Raw genomic sequence first — 16,480 nt, forward strand, 5'->3', positions numbered from 1 at the left:
ACATTTTGATGCCAGGCTCATCTTCTAGTCATCATTCCTGCTGTGTGAAAATTATGTGTTAAAGTTGCATTTATTTGACATTTGTGCATAAAATGGAGAATCTTTGTCAAAATCTCTGCAATTTGAACATACAGAAGGAACTGGATCACAGAGGGTCTCTGGATCAATGGATGATCTGAATATGCGCTAGAAGATGAAGATAAGCAATCACATGATTCCTTTTGAAGTTTAGCATAAGCAAGTAAAACAAAATGCCAAATGTATATTAATATTTCTGCTTAAAAGCAGTGTTTGAAAAAATCCTTCTGAATAAAAATTTGATTTTAGTTTTATATTGTAACTCTTGGAGTCGGTGTAAACCTAGTTTGATTGGAGTTTAAGTGTGTTTTACTCCACTGAAACTTTCATGTGGTTATCTCTGTGCTAATGAAATCATGAAGACTCAAAATGATGGAAAAAATGTGGCAAATTTCAGCCCATATGTACTTCAAGAACCTGTAAATCTTAAAATGATTTATGATTGTGATAATAGTCAAATTTAGCATGCCTTCCCTAATGAAGTGGAGATACCATCTAATTATTCTGAGAAGGTTTTTAGATTGATTTATTTGAATCAGTGTAAAGGAGACAAAGTAGGAGACTAACAACATAAATATCCGCTGTATTTTTATTTGAAAGTCATATTTACAGTTGTTCTCCTCTTGCTCTCTCAAAGTGTGTGTCTTTGTGTCTTTGGCGTTGATTTTCCTCATTAAATGAGCCTCAAAGCCTCTGGACTTCTTTTATGCCTTAATGCTCTAAGCTGTAAGACAGACAGAACAAGGACTGATGGAGAGCAATAAAATGAGATCCTCACATTTTGAATCAGACCACCAGACTGAGAAGATAACACCTCCCACCTGCCAAATGCTGATAAATTCTGCAAGCAGCCCAATCCAACAGCCACATCATCAGGTAATCACATCGTTTAAAGGTGATGCATTTTGGAAAAAACAACCTACTGACACACAACTATTAATGACAGGATGATGCACCATCAAGCTGGTTGCCACCTGACCAGAGGAAACTAGTTTGATGTCGTTAGCCTTAAAAGGAAGTCTTGTTTGGTTAGGATAAAATTTTAAAATGATCATCTACAAGTTAACAAAATCAGGAGAAAGATATGAAACCTCTTTTAATGTCACAGATGCAAAGACACAGTGAACAAGGAATAATACTTCTAATTTTATGTGCACTACACATTAAGAGATACATTCCAAAAACATTCACATAGGCCAAGTGAAAGACACTCGTTGCTACTTATTTCTTGTTATTTTAGCGATTAATTCAATTACGTTTTATTTTATATAACTCAGAATCATAAACACAATATTTTAGCTTTACACATTCAGTGGGTCTACTGTAATTTGATTGTGCAACCACAATTCCCTGCTCACAGCGGAAAATGCACAAAACCACATGTAAAAATGTAAGTAGAGAGAAGTATGTTAAGTATATAGATTGAACCACTTGTGTAGATCTAGAAATACTTCTAATTGTTTGTCATTGTCGCTTTTGTGTGGCAAAGGGACCCTTTGGTGGCCCAGTTCTTGCTTTAAAGGGTCTCTATCCAAACTATGTCAGCAGAATGTCCCTCAGATTGACTGAGGGATCAATACTGTAGGGGTCAAAGAATTCTGGGTTTTTCTTTGTTAAAAATAGATTTTTACCAAAGTCCTTCTAAAGTCAAGCCAGTTGGCAGTCACCTTTAAACACATCCAGAGACTTTGTTTTCCGTTTTATTTTGAAGTATCATTGAAATTAAATTTAATGTCACTAGTCATCTAGGCATAAAAATTAAAAAATGTAGAATCATGCTTTTCACATGAAACTGTACTCTTACTTTTTATTTAGTTTTGGACTTTGGTTTTTGTATCAGACCGTTTATTTTCCATAGTGGCTTACAGCTGACTGTAACAGATGACTGACAGTACTAATGTAAAGATGCACAAAAGCCCTTTGTATTATTCGTGCGCATTTCACCACATTGACAGACCTTTTTATCATTTTATTTAGTTTATTAAACACACACTTGTGTGTGTCAGATTTTTGCTTGTATTAAAAGCCTCAACTTCAATTAACTAAGATGCATAACTAAGATCAAAGTGTGGTTTTAGGGTTTAAAGTGCAGTTCCACGTCGACACACTGGGTGGCGCGCTTTGAGCTTTAATTTAAATCTTCATTGATGCCATTGTAAAGTGCTGTAGGCGGTGCCTAAGAATAAGACGGACCGAGCGTGTATCCAATCAGATGCGAATATTGGGGAGCTGAGGTCTGCGATTGACCAATCGCTTTTTGAGAAACGTGTGAAGCCCTCGGTTTGATTCACCCTCCTGTGTTACCGTAGACGCTTCGCTAGAAACGGCCCTCTTTTAAAGTTCCTGGGGGAAGAGTGGGGCGACCCGGACAAACCGAGGGGAAAAGGGCCAAGATCGAACTCAGGGGATAAATATTTACACAGATTTCAACACGGGAGGATTAATATTAAACCGGACACAAGGTTTGACATGTTATCTATTTTCGGGTTTGATTATTTAGCTAACGTTTGCTCACTAGCCAAGGTTCAGTTTTGCTGCTGCTAGTTTATGATACTTAGCTAATAGCTACCTAGCTAGCAGAAGCTCGGTTAAGCTCATTGACTGTTTTTTGACATTGGTCGACTAGCAAGTGTGACTCATTCAGTGAATTGCGACATTATAATTTGAGTAACTCTCAGTGTCCATTCCCCGTCTTTTCCTCACAGAAATCTAAGGTGAGACACAGAAAACCATCGTCTTGAGCCCGAGAACGTCAGAAAATAAAGAAAATGGCGGAGCCGGACAAATTAAACATCGACTCTATAATTCAGCGTCTCTTGGAAGGTAAGGAGGATCAAATCCGCGTCACAGCCAAGTGTTTGTTATATTAGGGCATGTCTTGGTGGCAGTGAATTGTGTACATCATGTAGGTCAGCTGCAGTTAAAAGCGGACACAGTGTGTTGTAGTAGCCTACTTAAGATCGCTCTACTCTCAGGCTCGGTGGCTGGTTTTGGATCAGCAGTTGAAACCTAAACAACAGTGCGCTTTATAGATTGTTTAGCAAACCGTAAAGATTGGGGGTGCTGGTTTGTTTTTTTTTAAATATTTTTTAAATTTAGATGATTTGCTGTCGTGCTGTCTACAAAAGAAGGGAAACGCGTGACGCATTCTGATGCGCTATTTGCGTAGGGATATTGTGCTTTTACCTGTGTTTTTTTTTGTTTTGTTTTTTTGTTTTGTTTTTTTCTTCTTCTGAGTTTATGTAGGGGAAATGATCAGACTCGGTAGCCGTAGTGGACTATTTCCATTTTACGTGTTAATTCTCTTTGAGTAAGAGTAGTTTTATTGCTAATATATATATGCTTTAGTGATATATATCTATATCACTAAAGCACTTCTGGATGGATGCAAACTGCATTTCGTTGCCCTGTACCTGTGCATGTTTCCCTGTCCCTGTGCATGTGCAATGACAATAAAGTTGAATTCTATTCTATTCTATTCTATTCTTTTGCAGTCAGCCCCTTCCCCACTAGAGTTGTTGAGTTATTCAGAACGAAATGCAGATTTTGGTTAGTTGGTTTCAGTTAGTTTCCAGATGGGGTTTTCTCATTGTTCACGTTCTTTGTTTCAAAAATGTTTGGTTTTAGTGTCTTTTAGCTTATTTTTTTATTTTTTTTATTTTTTATTTATTTTACTGTGGAGGTTATTTGTCAGGGATATTTTCAGAAGTTCAGAATGGATGTCAAAATTAAAAGGTATCTGGCTCACACTACGTGAACCAAAGGTTGTGATAACCAATTTGATCAAATTGTCAACGACTAAAAAATGAGGATATACCTTGTTTTTATTTCAGTTTGCTTAAATGTTCCTTTACAACTGGTTTTACTTTTGATTTTAGTTCTAGTTGACTATAATAACCTTGCTTCTCGCTGGCTTGGCTGGACTGTCTGAATTTTTGTTTTTTTGCAACTGCATTTTTGGAGTTCGTTTGTAGTCTGCTTCCCTGAGAGATTTGTTAATGAGCTGTACAAACAAAAATGCTCTGATTGGGACGTAATCCATGTACTCCATGTAATGGTTATTTAAACAGGTTAGGATGCCTCTGTACAAAAGACATGAACTTTAGGAGCAGACAGGTGCATACTACAAAGACTAGATGTTCTCAGGTCACGAAAGGTATGTGCAAGACAATCTGCAGATACACAAATATGAAGAATGTGCCTTTTTTTTGTTGGCCAAGTATTTAAACTTTTGCCTTAGATCACATGTGAGGAAAAGGGCAACCAATAACTTGAATCAAGTTACAGCAACGACAACATATTTTCAAGGTAACATGAAGACCTGTGTCTCTTGTTTTTTGTTTTATAATCTAAAAGTGGTGTTGAAACACAGTTTCAGCTGCCCTCAAATGGCATCAATAAGTCTGTCCTCCATTTCAGTGTAAAGTGAATTTCCACAGGTGTTTATAATTTCCTGGAATCAGGATTTGCCTTGTTTTATATTCATTTACATGGTCTTCGTATGTAATTATGCAGTGGTAAAACAGATTTGCATTTGGTATAAACATACCATGAAAGATGCATTTAATGTTAGTCTGCAGTGGCAATAACTAGGCCTAATTTAGAAGTGCAGTTTTTTTTAGAAGCCTTGTAAAATATATTAGGGATGTTATGATACTTGGAAAAATTATAAATATAATTTATATAAAAATACAGATTATAAATGCCTGGAAAACTGTAATACTCAATAAAATGCTTAATACTGTTTTTGATACCATGAAGTTCGAACCATACAGACAGCCAAAACAAACAGACAGTGAGATAACTGTAGGGTGAGCGTGTATGGCAAATATTTCAAGATTGGGAATTTAAAAAAACAAAACAACAAAACCTATAATTTAGGTTGTCTGAGGTAGCGCTGTACGTCCGAGGACTTGACAGCATATTTCTGTTGCTGAACAAATATAGCGGGTAAGGTTGGCTGACAGTTTCTTTTCTCTGTTTCAGTCTGCAAATTTAAGAGAACACAACATATTCAGACACACACAGTAATATCATCCTGTTAAATTAACATTGTTTATGTTATATGGGCTGGACTGATAACTTTTGCTGACTGGTTTCACATTAACATTATAATTTTGTTATTAGCTACACTAGCTAGCCACCACCTTAATGATAACCTAACATGATGCTATTGTGGCTATTTAGCACAGATTTTATGTTTGATACCCTTCCTGATGCAACTCTCCCATTTATTTAGGCTTGGGAATGGCACTTGGAGTACACTAGCTTGTGGACCCCTCGATTCTGGTTTTGTGTCCATTGAATACTGGCTAATATTAATGTATGCACTAGCCAGATTAACATTAATGACTGTCTGATAATGGAAACAAAACTGACCTCTTGAAATTTTTCAGTGTTTTTAAACATCAAGTACTGTTCAGCTGCTAGTGAGGGGAGGGGCTGTGTGTGCCCCTCTTCACCCTGCTGCCTTCTGGCAGGAGATAACGGAGCATTCGGGTCCTCACTGCCAGACTGCAAAACAGTTTCTTACCCCACGACTCCCGAACACTCAGTGACTGGACTGACACACACACACACACACACACACACACACACACACACACACACACACACACACACGTCACTACCTCATCTCATGGACTAATCTGCACAATCACACGCCCACTATTGTATATCAAGTTACTTTTTTCACAATGCTCAGTCTTTTGCACAACTTACTGTCATTGTTGCACTTCTGCGTGTGTTGTGTGTCTGCACTGTCTGGTGTTGCACTGTCTCTGTTTTGTGGTTGGGTTTTTTGTGCAATTTTTGCACACTTGCACTTTATGTAGTCCTTTGTTGATTGTCTGTTATATGTAGCAGCATGGTCTTGGAGAAACGTTGTCTTGCTTCACTGTGCAGTGTTCCACTGCAAATGGTTGAAATGACATTGAAGCCACTTGACTTGAACTGGAGGAGCTAAAGATGGCACTGTGGTATCAATGCTCCTGCAAATGAGTATGTAATCCAAAAGTAATTTTTAGTGTTGATTAGCATCTGACAGTCTCTTAAAAAAACAACAAAAAAACAAACAACCATACACAAGACAGTGCCGCAGTGAGATACCATCACTGCTGATAAACAGTGCTCTGTGATAGACTCAAGGGCATCAGTGTAAACAGTATCACCATAATCAAACAGGGGTCAAAGTTTTGGATAGTACAGTGAAAGTGAAACAACAGCTCCATAAAGAAAAATGTGTTTATAATAATTAAAAAAAAGTTTTGTCTTCCATTTGGGTTTTAAAAGTGAGTGCAGCATCCTGCCAGAGTCCTAAGTGTTTAACAATATTGTAACAAACTGTTTCAGTGTTATTACCATAAAAGGTCAGTACTGTTTGGGACTCCTTGCTGCATTTGCTCCACTGCTGCTTTTAAGCACAGTACAAACTGCTTACGTCACTTCTTTGTTTCTCAAAACAAGAATTGCATTAGTATTAAAATTTATTGAAGCTATGTTCTTACTGTAAAATATGTAGTTGTTGTAAACAAATGCATTGCAATTGCATCACAAAAATCCCGAGACATTCCTGAAGCAGATATGAAGCAAGCAATATTCTGTGTTTGCTCTACATGCTAACTGTCCTGGAAATGCTTGCTTTAAATCTAACTGCTCACTGACAAATTTGTCGTGGCTTTAAGTGTGTGCGAAATAAACAGGACTGTTTTATCTTCACATCCGCGCTGTGGTTGTGTAATAGGAGCCCAGAGGACATCAAACAGAAGAATAAATGTACTCAGACCCAGCAGTACAGTTCAAACTGCGGTTAGAAGAAACTAGGTTGTGACCTCCTGTAGTTGTCCTTGCATGTCAGTGCACTGGGCACAGCAATTATGAATTTTCCCATGTGAAACTGCTAAAATGGAAAAATCTTTTTGTTATTTTGTCACTGGAGCAACATTAGAAGTGTTGTTTAGATTTTCATTTGTGTAGTAAAGGCTACTTCATATATGTATATAAAAATAGGCTTTGCTGCTTTTATTTTAAGGCCCAAATGTGTTTTGTGGCACATAGAAAAGTTATTGACCTCTGATATAACCTAGCATGACAAATCACAAAATTACTTCAGGGTGCTTTATGGATGAGGTAAATCTCTCCCACACAGTGTGATTCATTGAAATTATGCCTTTAGGGGCCACCTGATAGCCGAGTGGTTGGAGGCCTTACCACAGGGGTATAAATGACGTCAGTAGTCAGTCTCCAGTTTGATTCCCAGCAGGTCGAACCTTCATTCTCCACCACTGCCTTCTGTCTCTCTCTACCCCTGCAGCTTTCCAAAAGATGCAAAAAAAAAGTTCTTTTGACCAGTAAATTGAGAAATAACATTTGGGATAGAGTTTTATCCCAGGATCACCGCTGTTAATAAATTTGACCTTAGCCCTCAGTTTGTTTACCTTCTTTAAATATAGGCCCTGCATGATCAGCCTAAGCTGAGCTGGTGGAGGTGATTGGGATTATGTACAAATATGCATGTGCAGTCAAAGTACCTCCCAGAGAGAGTGTGCCTTTGTGGGCCATGCTGGCTGCTGCTGTTGCTGCTGCTGGAGTGTTTTGTACATAGATTGTTGTACTTGGGCTGTGATAAGACTGTCTGCCAAACAGAGGAGAAGGCAAACACGCCTGATAATGGCTGTATTTATATCCACTTATGTAACTACCGTGACCTTTTTTTATCCACATTGGTGAGGATAACCACTCGTAAGCTGATATTTGTATTCTCAGCATTCTGTTAAAGGCAGCAGACTCCCACTGCAGGCACTACATCAAAAGGTTGAGAAATTATCCTCATGCTAGTTCAGTCTCCCATGTGGACAAGGAGGTATCCCTGCTCCATGCTGGCTATGTTTCAAGACCAAACCAATTAAATGTGTTTGGGTAGCAAGTAGTTTCAATTGGATTACTTGCGTAGGTCTAGAGCTAACTGAACTCTTAGCTTGTGCTTCTAGTAGCATGCGTAGCAAGTGTGGTATCACGTAAGCTAGGCCAGAACAGCCGGCATTGAGTGAGGCAGCGCTGGGGCGATTCAACTGTTGATTCCAGCACCCCTGACATCCCCTCAGCTTTCTGCTGTGCTCCATCTCTTTGTTTTCCGCTGCCTGACCAGTGTACTGGAAAGCCTTTTGTCTGCACCCCCTCATGATAAGCTTACTGTTGCCCACTGGCTTGTGTGGCTAACTTTGGAGTAAGCTCTGTCAGTGCTTAGCCTTCTGTAATCCAGGTTTAAAGTGGGAAGCAGCACTGCAGTATTTATATCTACTTTCACTGTTTTTAGTTGTCACTTCAGGACACTGCCATTATTCTCTGTCAGTCTGCTGATTTCTACTCTCTCCATCCCTTTTAAAAGTGCTCCGCAGCCACTGTTAAAACCTGGATTATTTTGATGTGAGATGGCCTTTAATTATGTCTCATGCTGTGTTTAGCAACACACAAGTAGTGGCATATCTTTGGAGGCTTATTCAAAGCCCATAAAGGATTTTTGAATTCTTTAAGTGTAGTTAATGTGGTACTGTAGTATGTTTATTTATGTTGGTCATTGTGTGGTGGTGTCTGCATTGCTTTTGGATCACAACTTACTGTTGGACCTGATAAACAATTAACAACAGCTACTTTTATTGAAAAGCAAAAAGTAAAGAAGTTTTCAAACAGGACTGCGTCTACACATTTCCTGTGTTATCAAAACAAGAAAAAGAACACTTACACTGGCAGAATACAAGCCATGTTATTAGCATGATGAGTAAGCGAGAGCTGTAGTAATAATCAGCTGTATTAATAAATATTCGCCTTCCTCCGCTTTAAATATGTCAGTGATAATAAGGGCATAACATGGCTGCTTGCTCTGATCTTCATCTTCTGTGTGTTGCTTCGTGGATAACAGGATTATTTTTAAAGGTTATGAATGAGCCTGCAAAAAGTGTTTGACAACTTTACTGTTACAGCTCAGCTGCTTCAGATTCACTAGTCAGTACTTCTTAAATGTTTGGTCTTACTAATGGCAGAGAAATGCACTTTAACCACAAGGGTATGTTCCAAGTTTAATGAAACAACATTTTTAATACGGAGATCAAATCATTAGCACTGCTCTGGTGTCATTAGAATGGCATTTCATTTAAATGTGGCTTTGTGAAGTTAAATTGACTGACATGGGGCATGTTTGAAGTGGGTTTTTGACGAATTGCTTAATGGTTAGGACATGAAATTGGGGTTTTTCCTGGCACGAAATGGCCATTTGGGGTGATGTAATCATACACAAATGCGCAACTGATCTTTGTTACCTTACTCAACAGAAGGTCATCATGTTGTTTGTGGTCATTCTGCTGATTTACCTTTCGTGGAAGGTCTTGTTTTTGATTAGCCTTGATGATCTTTTTTTTCTTTTTCTTTTTGTGTTCACTACAAAAAGCTCGTGAACATAGGGTGAGGGTAGGGATGCAGATTGACCGGTAAATTGAGAACTTCACTTTTATGCTCAGCTCTCTTTTTTACCATGTGGACTGGTAGCATCTGCATCGCTGCAGCTGCAGCACCATTTGTTCTGTCAATCTCCCGCTCCCTTCACCCCCTCACTAGTGAACAAGATCAGAGATACTTGAGCTAAAACCTTTGATTGTATCTACATGCCATATTGAAATTCAAACTTCTTAAAAATAAACCAGCCTACAGCTTTTTTTTTTTTTTGTAATTGACAGATACAGTGAAGAAATGACAGGAAAGCAGAGGGAGAGAGAGACGGGGGAAGACATGCGGCAAGGGGCCGCGGCCCGCGGGTCAAACCTGGGCTGGCTGCTCTCAGCCGTACGGCACATGATCGCCTGCTCAATGCACCGAGCTAAACTGGCGCCCGGGTATCAGACTAAGTTAACAGTTTATCCGCATATTTTGATACAACTTCTGGAGGCTTGCTGCAGATTCTTTACGGTGTAAAACAAATGGCGGTGGATGGAGCACATATAAAGTTTACTCTTCTTCACGTTGGAGTTTGTTGATCGGGTGGTTTGATGAAGGACTCCTGCTAGCTTTTTTTTCCCCGGCAAAGGTTTTAAAGGTGATCACAGGAACAGCGCTCCTGTTTTGGACACTAGATACACGTTTTTGGGTTGTTTTTTTTCTTCTCACTCAGCCTGAGCTCACTGTCTCGGTAATGGCTCCGCCTCTTTGCTCTTCACTGTGTGTAAACAGACTCTGGCGCAGTGTTAAAACTCTGATAACATAACACAAAAGTGATGACGTTGCCAATGTTTTTTTGTTTTGTTTGGGGTTTTGTGTGTGTGTGAGTTTTTTTTTTTTTTTTTTTTTTTTTTTTTTTTAATATAAATACTAGGGACTGTTTGACTCTGTATTCAATCGTTGCCCTTAAAGACGTTTGTATTGCAGGTCTGGGTGTAATGCTCACATTTACATCATTTGACACGTCAGCACACTACAGAGCCATGTGTTAATCGAAGCAAAGAATTTGTATCAGGAATTTTTTTTATAATCGAATTATTCGAAATACTCGATGAATCGTTGCAGCGCTACAAGGAACAGTTTAAATATAATTACACAGTTTTGGCTGAGCTTGTTTTGAGGTTCATCAGCAGCAGGTATAGCCATCTCAAATGTTTAATATTGTCAGAGAAATCCAGTGTGAAAAGGGCTGCCCTGCATTGGTTCGCTCTTTTTGGTATGTAAAAGGGAAGTGTTTATCTCTGAGCCGTTGTACACCTGACAGCCATTAAATCAGTACCATTAGAGAGAGCTCTGTTTACCTGCAGCTTGAATATAATTGTCACTCAGACTGTTGGAGGTAGTTGTTTCCATAAAGTATATTACTCTGTTCATTAGCCTGTGTAGAAATGTACTGGGTGGGAATGAGACTCCTCATTAGAAGGCTTATACAGTTTGTGTCAGGAGCTGCTTTGGCATCAAGCAGCACATGTACGAGCGGGGGTGTGATTGATTCTGTCGCCGATACAAACAAACCTGATTCCAAACTCCATCGCAAGCAGTCTTGTGTAAGTGTGCAGTGGACTGAATTGCAGATTAACATGGCATCACATCCACACCCTGCAGCTGGTGTGTCAGTGGACAAATATTTTGGTCTGAATCATTTCACACTGCCTGTGAGACTCCCAGATACTTTTTCCCCTCTTCCTGTGGCTGTCATTTACATCACACTCCTACCTTTTCTAGCATTAAAGCTGTGTCGGCGACTGTTTTATGTGATGTGGCTCCGACAGTTTGTCAGGAAAATTAGTTGGACTTGTTCAAGTCTTTATCATGACTGTGTGGTAAGTGTGAAAACACATGGCTGAACACACACTAGACAAACCTACTGAATTCTTAACATCCCATCAGCAAAGGCTCTCTGTGACAGAAACTGAGTTTTTTGTTTTAAAAAAATTTTATTTTAAAAAAGACGCTAACCAGGATGGTCAAAAAATACAAAATTTTTGGTCATAATTACTCAAGCTTTTTGTTTATCACATGGGCAAAAATAACAGGAAAACTGTTAGCACAGATTCTTTGTCTTAATTATATGCTTACTAATTGTTCCTGAACATTTTCATATCCCATGGACTTGTTTTGAGCCTGTTTACATATAATCAGGATTCCTGCTAGTCATTAAAGTCTTACCTGGAAGATAAAAGTTAAAAATTAGGTTTTCAAAAGCCCTTTTTTTTTTTTCTCACAAGATTGCTGTAAGTATTAAATTTGCAGATGCTCAACAATTTGATCCATTTGTTATCATGCATATCTATCATCTCTTACTATCTAGAACAACATGCTAACCTAATGGCATAATTACAGATGTCTTTTACTGGCTTGTTACCAGTTTGACACCACAGGCTAAGTGTAGATGTTGTCGCTACCGCTTTAATTGTGGCTCACTTTGTTGGCCATTAATTGTGGCTCACTTTGTTGGCCATAAAAGTTACTCCCTATGCCTTAATTCAGCTTTAAGGGTACCTTTATAAAACAAATCCGGTTACCCGTACGGATCAGGAAGCCAAGTGTGCAGTGTTTGACATAACTGACCATGACCTGATAGGCTGAGGACAGTTTAAACAAAGTGGGTGGGGCAAGTTAAGTCACCTGCTGGCCTGTTCGGACCACTGACAGTTTTCACCGACCACTACTACGGTACTTATGAGTTGGTCTGTGAAGTAAACCGGTTTAAGCAACACTCACTAATTAATATCAATGTTTTTTTTGTTTTGTTTTCTTCCTCTTCTTGCCCTCGGTAACATGTTGTTATGTGCTGAACAGAACATTTCATAGTGGTGTGGAAAATGCAGCAGGAAGGTGACTGCTGCAGGACCCCACAGTGCAAGCATTTCACACATTTTCTGCTAAGAACAGATTAGGGTTTAATAAAAAGTGCAAAATTAAGCACAATTATTACAATTTTTTTTTCTCCACACAACAAGGTTGAAGTTGAAAAAAGCATCAGAGATGTCATAGTTTCTGGTTAAGCTAGCTAATCCTCTTTGATACAGTAAGCAGCAAAGACAGTGGTGCCACTTAGACGTTGAACACTGGTGGAGTGAAAGAAAATGTTTTCTTGGAAACATTTGTGGGGAAAGAAGCAAGAGCACTTTATCATTATGCCTGTTTAGTGAGATTAAAGGTGAAGAAAAGCTGTCTTGTGGGCTCCTCCCATCCACTGGAGGTTTGCTTTATGTTATGACAAAGCTAAAGAATAAAGAACAAGTTTTAAAAGGTGTGTGCAGATGAGCAGCTTGTTTCGTTTTCCACCATGGTTAATTTTGGCACATTTTTCAGTTTAACTTTGCTACAGGCTGCAACATGAAGCAATGTGTCTACTCGTATATTAAAAACGTAAAACACACTGATGTGGAAGGTCATCACAGGCCAGGCTTGTCATGCATGCACTGGTGGAAGCTCTGAGCAGTAATTGTTAAAGCCACAAACCATAGTCACGTCTTCAAATTCCTTGTTTTGTCTTAAAATTAGTCCAAAGTTCACTGCAGTCATTTGTTTATAAAGAAAACCATGTAGCACAGTTTCAGGGATTAACACATGGCTGGTTAGTTTATAGTCGTTCTTTTAAACCTGGAATATAATTTGTTGTTGTTGTTGTTTTGTTTAATACTTTTTGTTAAGATGCATCTGATTTTTTTTTAATTTGGTGTGTGTGTGTGTGTGTGTGTGTTAACCTGGTAGAGGGCCCTTGATTATGTTTATGATACAGCCTGTGTCGTTGCTTTTTTTTTTTTTTTTTTTTTTTTGAGACATTGGTTTTACAGCCAGTAGCGTGCCAATCGTTGCTTCTTCACTGTGCATATTTACAGTCCTAATGAAGTGTTTGCTATCTCTTTGCTGCAGCCACATTAGCGAGAAGGGGAAGTGGGTTTCACGTCCTCTAGCTTTGGTTTGAACTGCAGCCTAAGCAGAAACACATGCTTTTCGAGGTTGTGCATATCTAGCAATTTTCCACTGATCAGGTTTTCTCAGACGCTGCCTCTCGTTGCATACTTCACAAGCTCATGTTGTGGTGTTATGTTTTGGTAAGCATTTAAAAGTGTGTCTTGTGTTAGTACCGTGTTATTTCCAAAATCTGTAGTGTATTATTACCTCCAAATGATGTGTCTACCTGCTAAAGTGTCTGTTGGACTGGTCTGCTAACAGAATTTGTCAGCAGTTGGTTGGTGGGAGGTGTTAATTTTCCAATCTGGTGGTCTGGTTCAAAATCTGAGGATCACGTTTTGATTGTTTTACGTCAGTCTTCATTCAGTCTTATTTACAGATCTCTTCTATTTGCGGTGTTGCTGAATCTCTTAAATTTCTCATCCCTGTGTGTTGTTTTTTTTACCCCCTCTTTAGTCAAAGGATCTCGGCCAGGGAAGAACGTCCAGCTGACCGAGAATGAGATCCGTGGCCTCTGCCTCAAATCTCGTGAAATCTTCCTGAGCCAACCGATCCTGCTTGAACTGGAGGCTCCCCTGAAAATCTGTGGTGAGTTTTAATTAACCAAAGGGGTTGGTGAGTTTCACGGGACAAAGAGATGATGTGGGTCTCAGAGGATGCACTTCAGGCGCACTCTGGCGCAGGAGAAAACGGTCATTATGAGAGGGTTTTCTCCTTGTTTGCTTGTCTGTAATTAACACTTTTATCACCTGATAAGCGTGGGCTGTTCTGGCAGAAGCAGTGAAAGCATGTTGTTTTTAAATTGCACATCTCTGCTGCCCCCTGCAGGTGATGTCCATGGTCAGTACTATGATCTGCTCCGGCTCTTTGAATATGGAGGGTTCCCCCCAGAAAGCAACTACCTGTTCCTGGGTGACTACGTCGACAGAGGAAAGCAGTCACTGGAGACCATCTGCCTGCTTCTAGCCTATAAGATTAAATACCCAGAGAACTTTTTCCTGCTGCGTGGCAACCATGAATGCGCCTCTATTAATCGAATCTATGGCTTTTATGATGAGTGTAAGTACAAAAGAGGCTTCTAAAAGGAAACCAAGGCAAATTTGCAACTTTAAATCTTGCATTAATTTTTTTTTTTTTTTTTTTTTTTTTTGGGCGGGTGGGGGGGGTAGGTAAGCGACGGTATAACATTAAATTGTGGAAGACCTTCACAGACTGCTTCAATTGTTTACCTGTGGCTGCCATTGTAGATGAGAAAATCTTCTGCTGTCATGGAGGTGGGCCTTGTTAATACGTGACTTTACGAAGCCTAAACCATTTGATCCAAGAAGCAAATGTTGGCACATATTTATGTATTTTTCAAAAATGTTTCCTCTCTCAGGCCTCTCTCCTGATCTCCAGTCAATGGAGCAGATCCGCAGAGTTATGCGACCCACAGACGTGCCTGACCAGGGTTTGTTGTGCGACCTGCTGTGGGCTGACCCAGACAAAGATGTGCTCGGCTGGGGTGAAAACGACCGTGGAGTCTCCTTCACATTCGGTGCAGATGTGGTGGCCAAATTTTTGCACAAACATGACATGGACCTAATATGCAGGGCGCATCAGGTAATGTTTACTAAATTCATCTTTGTATAGTACATTTCAGACTCATTGACTGAAGAAGTGTTCCCTTAATTCTTATTATAACTATGTAAAGCACTTTGTGCTACATTTTTTCTGTATGAAAAGTGCTTTATAAATAAAGATTGATTGATTGATTAATCACGATGCATTGTGTGGCTGTGTTTTAATAGGACTAATCAGAGGCATTTGTAGTGTTTTTCTTAAAAAAATTTTTAAATGTCTTCAGAAAACGGGACGTTAGATTATGAAGATGCATTAGCTAACTTCAAAGCTGTGACAAAAACATCTAAAACACAAACAAAAATAAGCCCCAGACCAAACAAACACTGGTGGAAATACTTATAAAGAAAACTGTGAGGGTGTTTCAATGTAGGTATGATATATTCTATTTTTTAACAATGCCTGAGTGACATAACATTAAACTATAGATCTGATTCTTGAATGGCACTAGCCTCTATTTTTTGTTTAAATTTTTTTAAATATGTAACATTGATGGTTTCCTTTTGGTCTTCAGGTGGTTGAAGATGGTTACGAGTTTTTTGCAAAGAGGCAGCTCGTCACTCTGTTCTCCGCTCCCAACTACTGTGGAGAGTTTGACAACGCTGGTGCCATGATGAGTGTGGATGAGACGCTCATGTGCTCCTTCCAGGTGTGGAGAACAGAACTAATAACTTTTCGGGAAACAAATTTGTTTCGTTTAGTAGTTTCACACTAAAATGATACAATATATGGCTCGCATATCGATTCATGTAGTGATGGTAGAATTTTAATTGTAATTAACTATAAAATTAGAGTTCACTGTGTGTGTCTGTCGATCTAATTGATTACTTCTTTGTCCATCTCACAGATTCTGAAGCCAGCAGATAAGAAATTATATCCTTACGGTGCTGGGGGAGGAATGGGATCAGGGAGGCCGGTCACCCCTCCGCGAAATTCAGCCAAGGCCACCAAGGCCAAGAAATAACACCCACTGGGTCCACTTCCCACAACCTGCCACCCCCTGTTGGCCCAATGCTTCTTTTTTGTTGTTGTTTTATTTCTCCTCCTCTACCTCCCAAACCTTTTGTCTCCCTTGTCACCAAACGGCAACAAAGAAACCAAGTGTCCAGGGTTCAATCATGTTTTTCTCACTAAAACTATTTTTAACTGTTTGTTTGGTTGACTGGTTGAATTTTGCGTGAATGAGTGTGTTTAAAAAAAAAAAAAAAAAAAAGTGAATGATGCAGAGGGAGCTTCTGTGTTCTGTACGTATGTTTTCTGCCTCCTCCTGTGTCCTGCGTTTGGTTTTCCTGTCATTTTGTAGAGGTGGGCTCTGCCCATCCTTCATATAAGCTCAAACCTTGCAGAGGAGGAGTAAAAAAGGGGTGGGGGG

The 16,480-nt window shown here is 39.3% G+C and overlaps 1 protein-coding gene across 1 annotated transcript; it reads left to right on the forward strand.

Moving 5' to 3' along the window:
- The first annotated feature begins 2,371 nt into the window (after positions 1-2,371).
- Positions 2,372-16,259, forward strand: ppp1caa (protein phosphatase 1, catalytic subunit, alpha isozyme a). The gene is made up of 8 exons (XM_005726258.1): positions 2,372-2,540; positions 2,784-2,901; positions 13,945-14,076; positions 14,317-14,547; positions 14,658-14,762; positions 14,867-15,090; positions 15,623-15,757; positions 15,956-16,259. Exons 2-8 carry the CDS (start codon positions 2,847-2,849, stop codon positions 16,070-16,072), a joined length of 999 nt encoding a protein of 332 aa, XP_005726315.1. The 5' UTR covers positions 2,372-2,540; positions 2,784-2,846; the 3' UTR covers positions 16,073-16,259.
- Positions 16,260-16,480: the final 221 nt, after the last annotated feature.

Source organism: Pundamilia nyererei, unplaced genomic scaffold (genome assembly GCF_000239375.1).
Source record: "Pundamilia nyererei isolate P.nyererei 1_Seehausen unplaced genomic scaffold, PunNye1.0 scaffold00018, whole genome shotgun sequence".
Classification (NCBI taxonomy): domain Eukaryota; kingdom Metazoa; phylum Chordata; class Actinopteri; order Cichliformes; family Cichlidae; genus Pundamilia; species Pundamilia nyererei.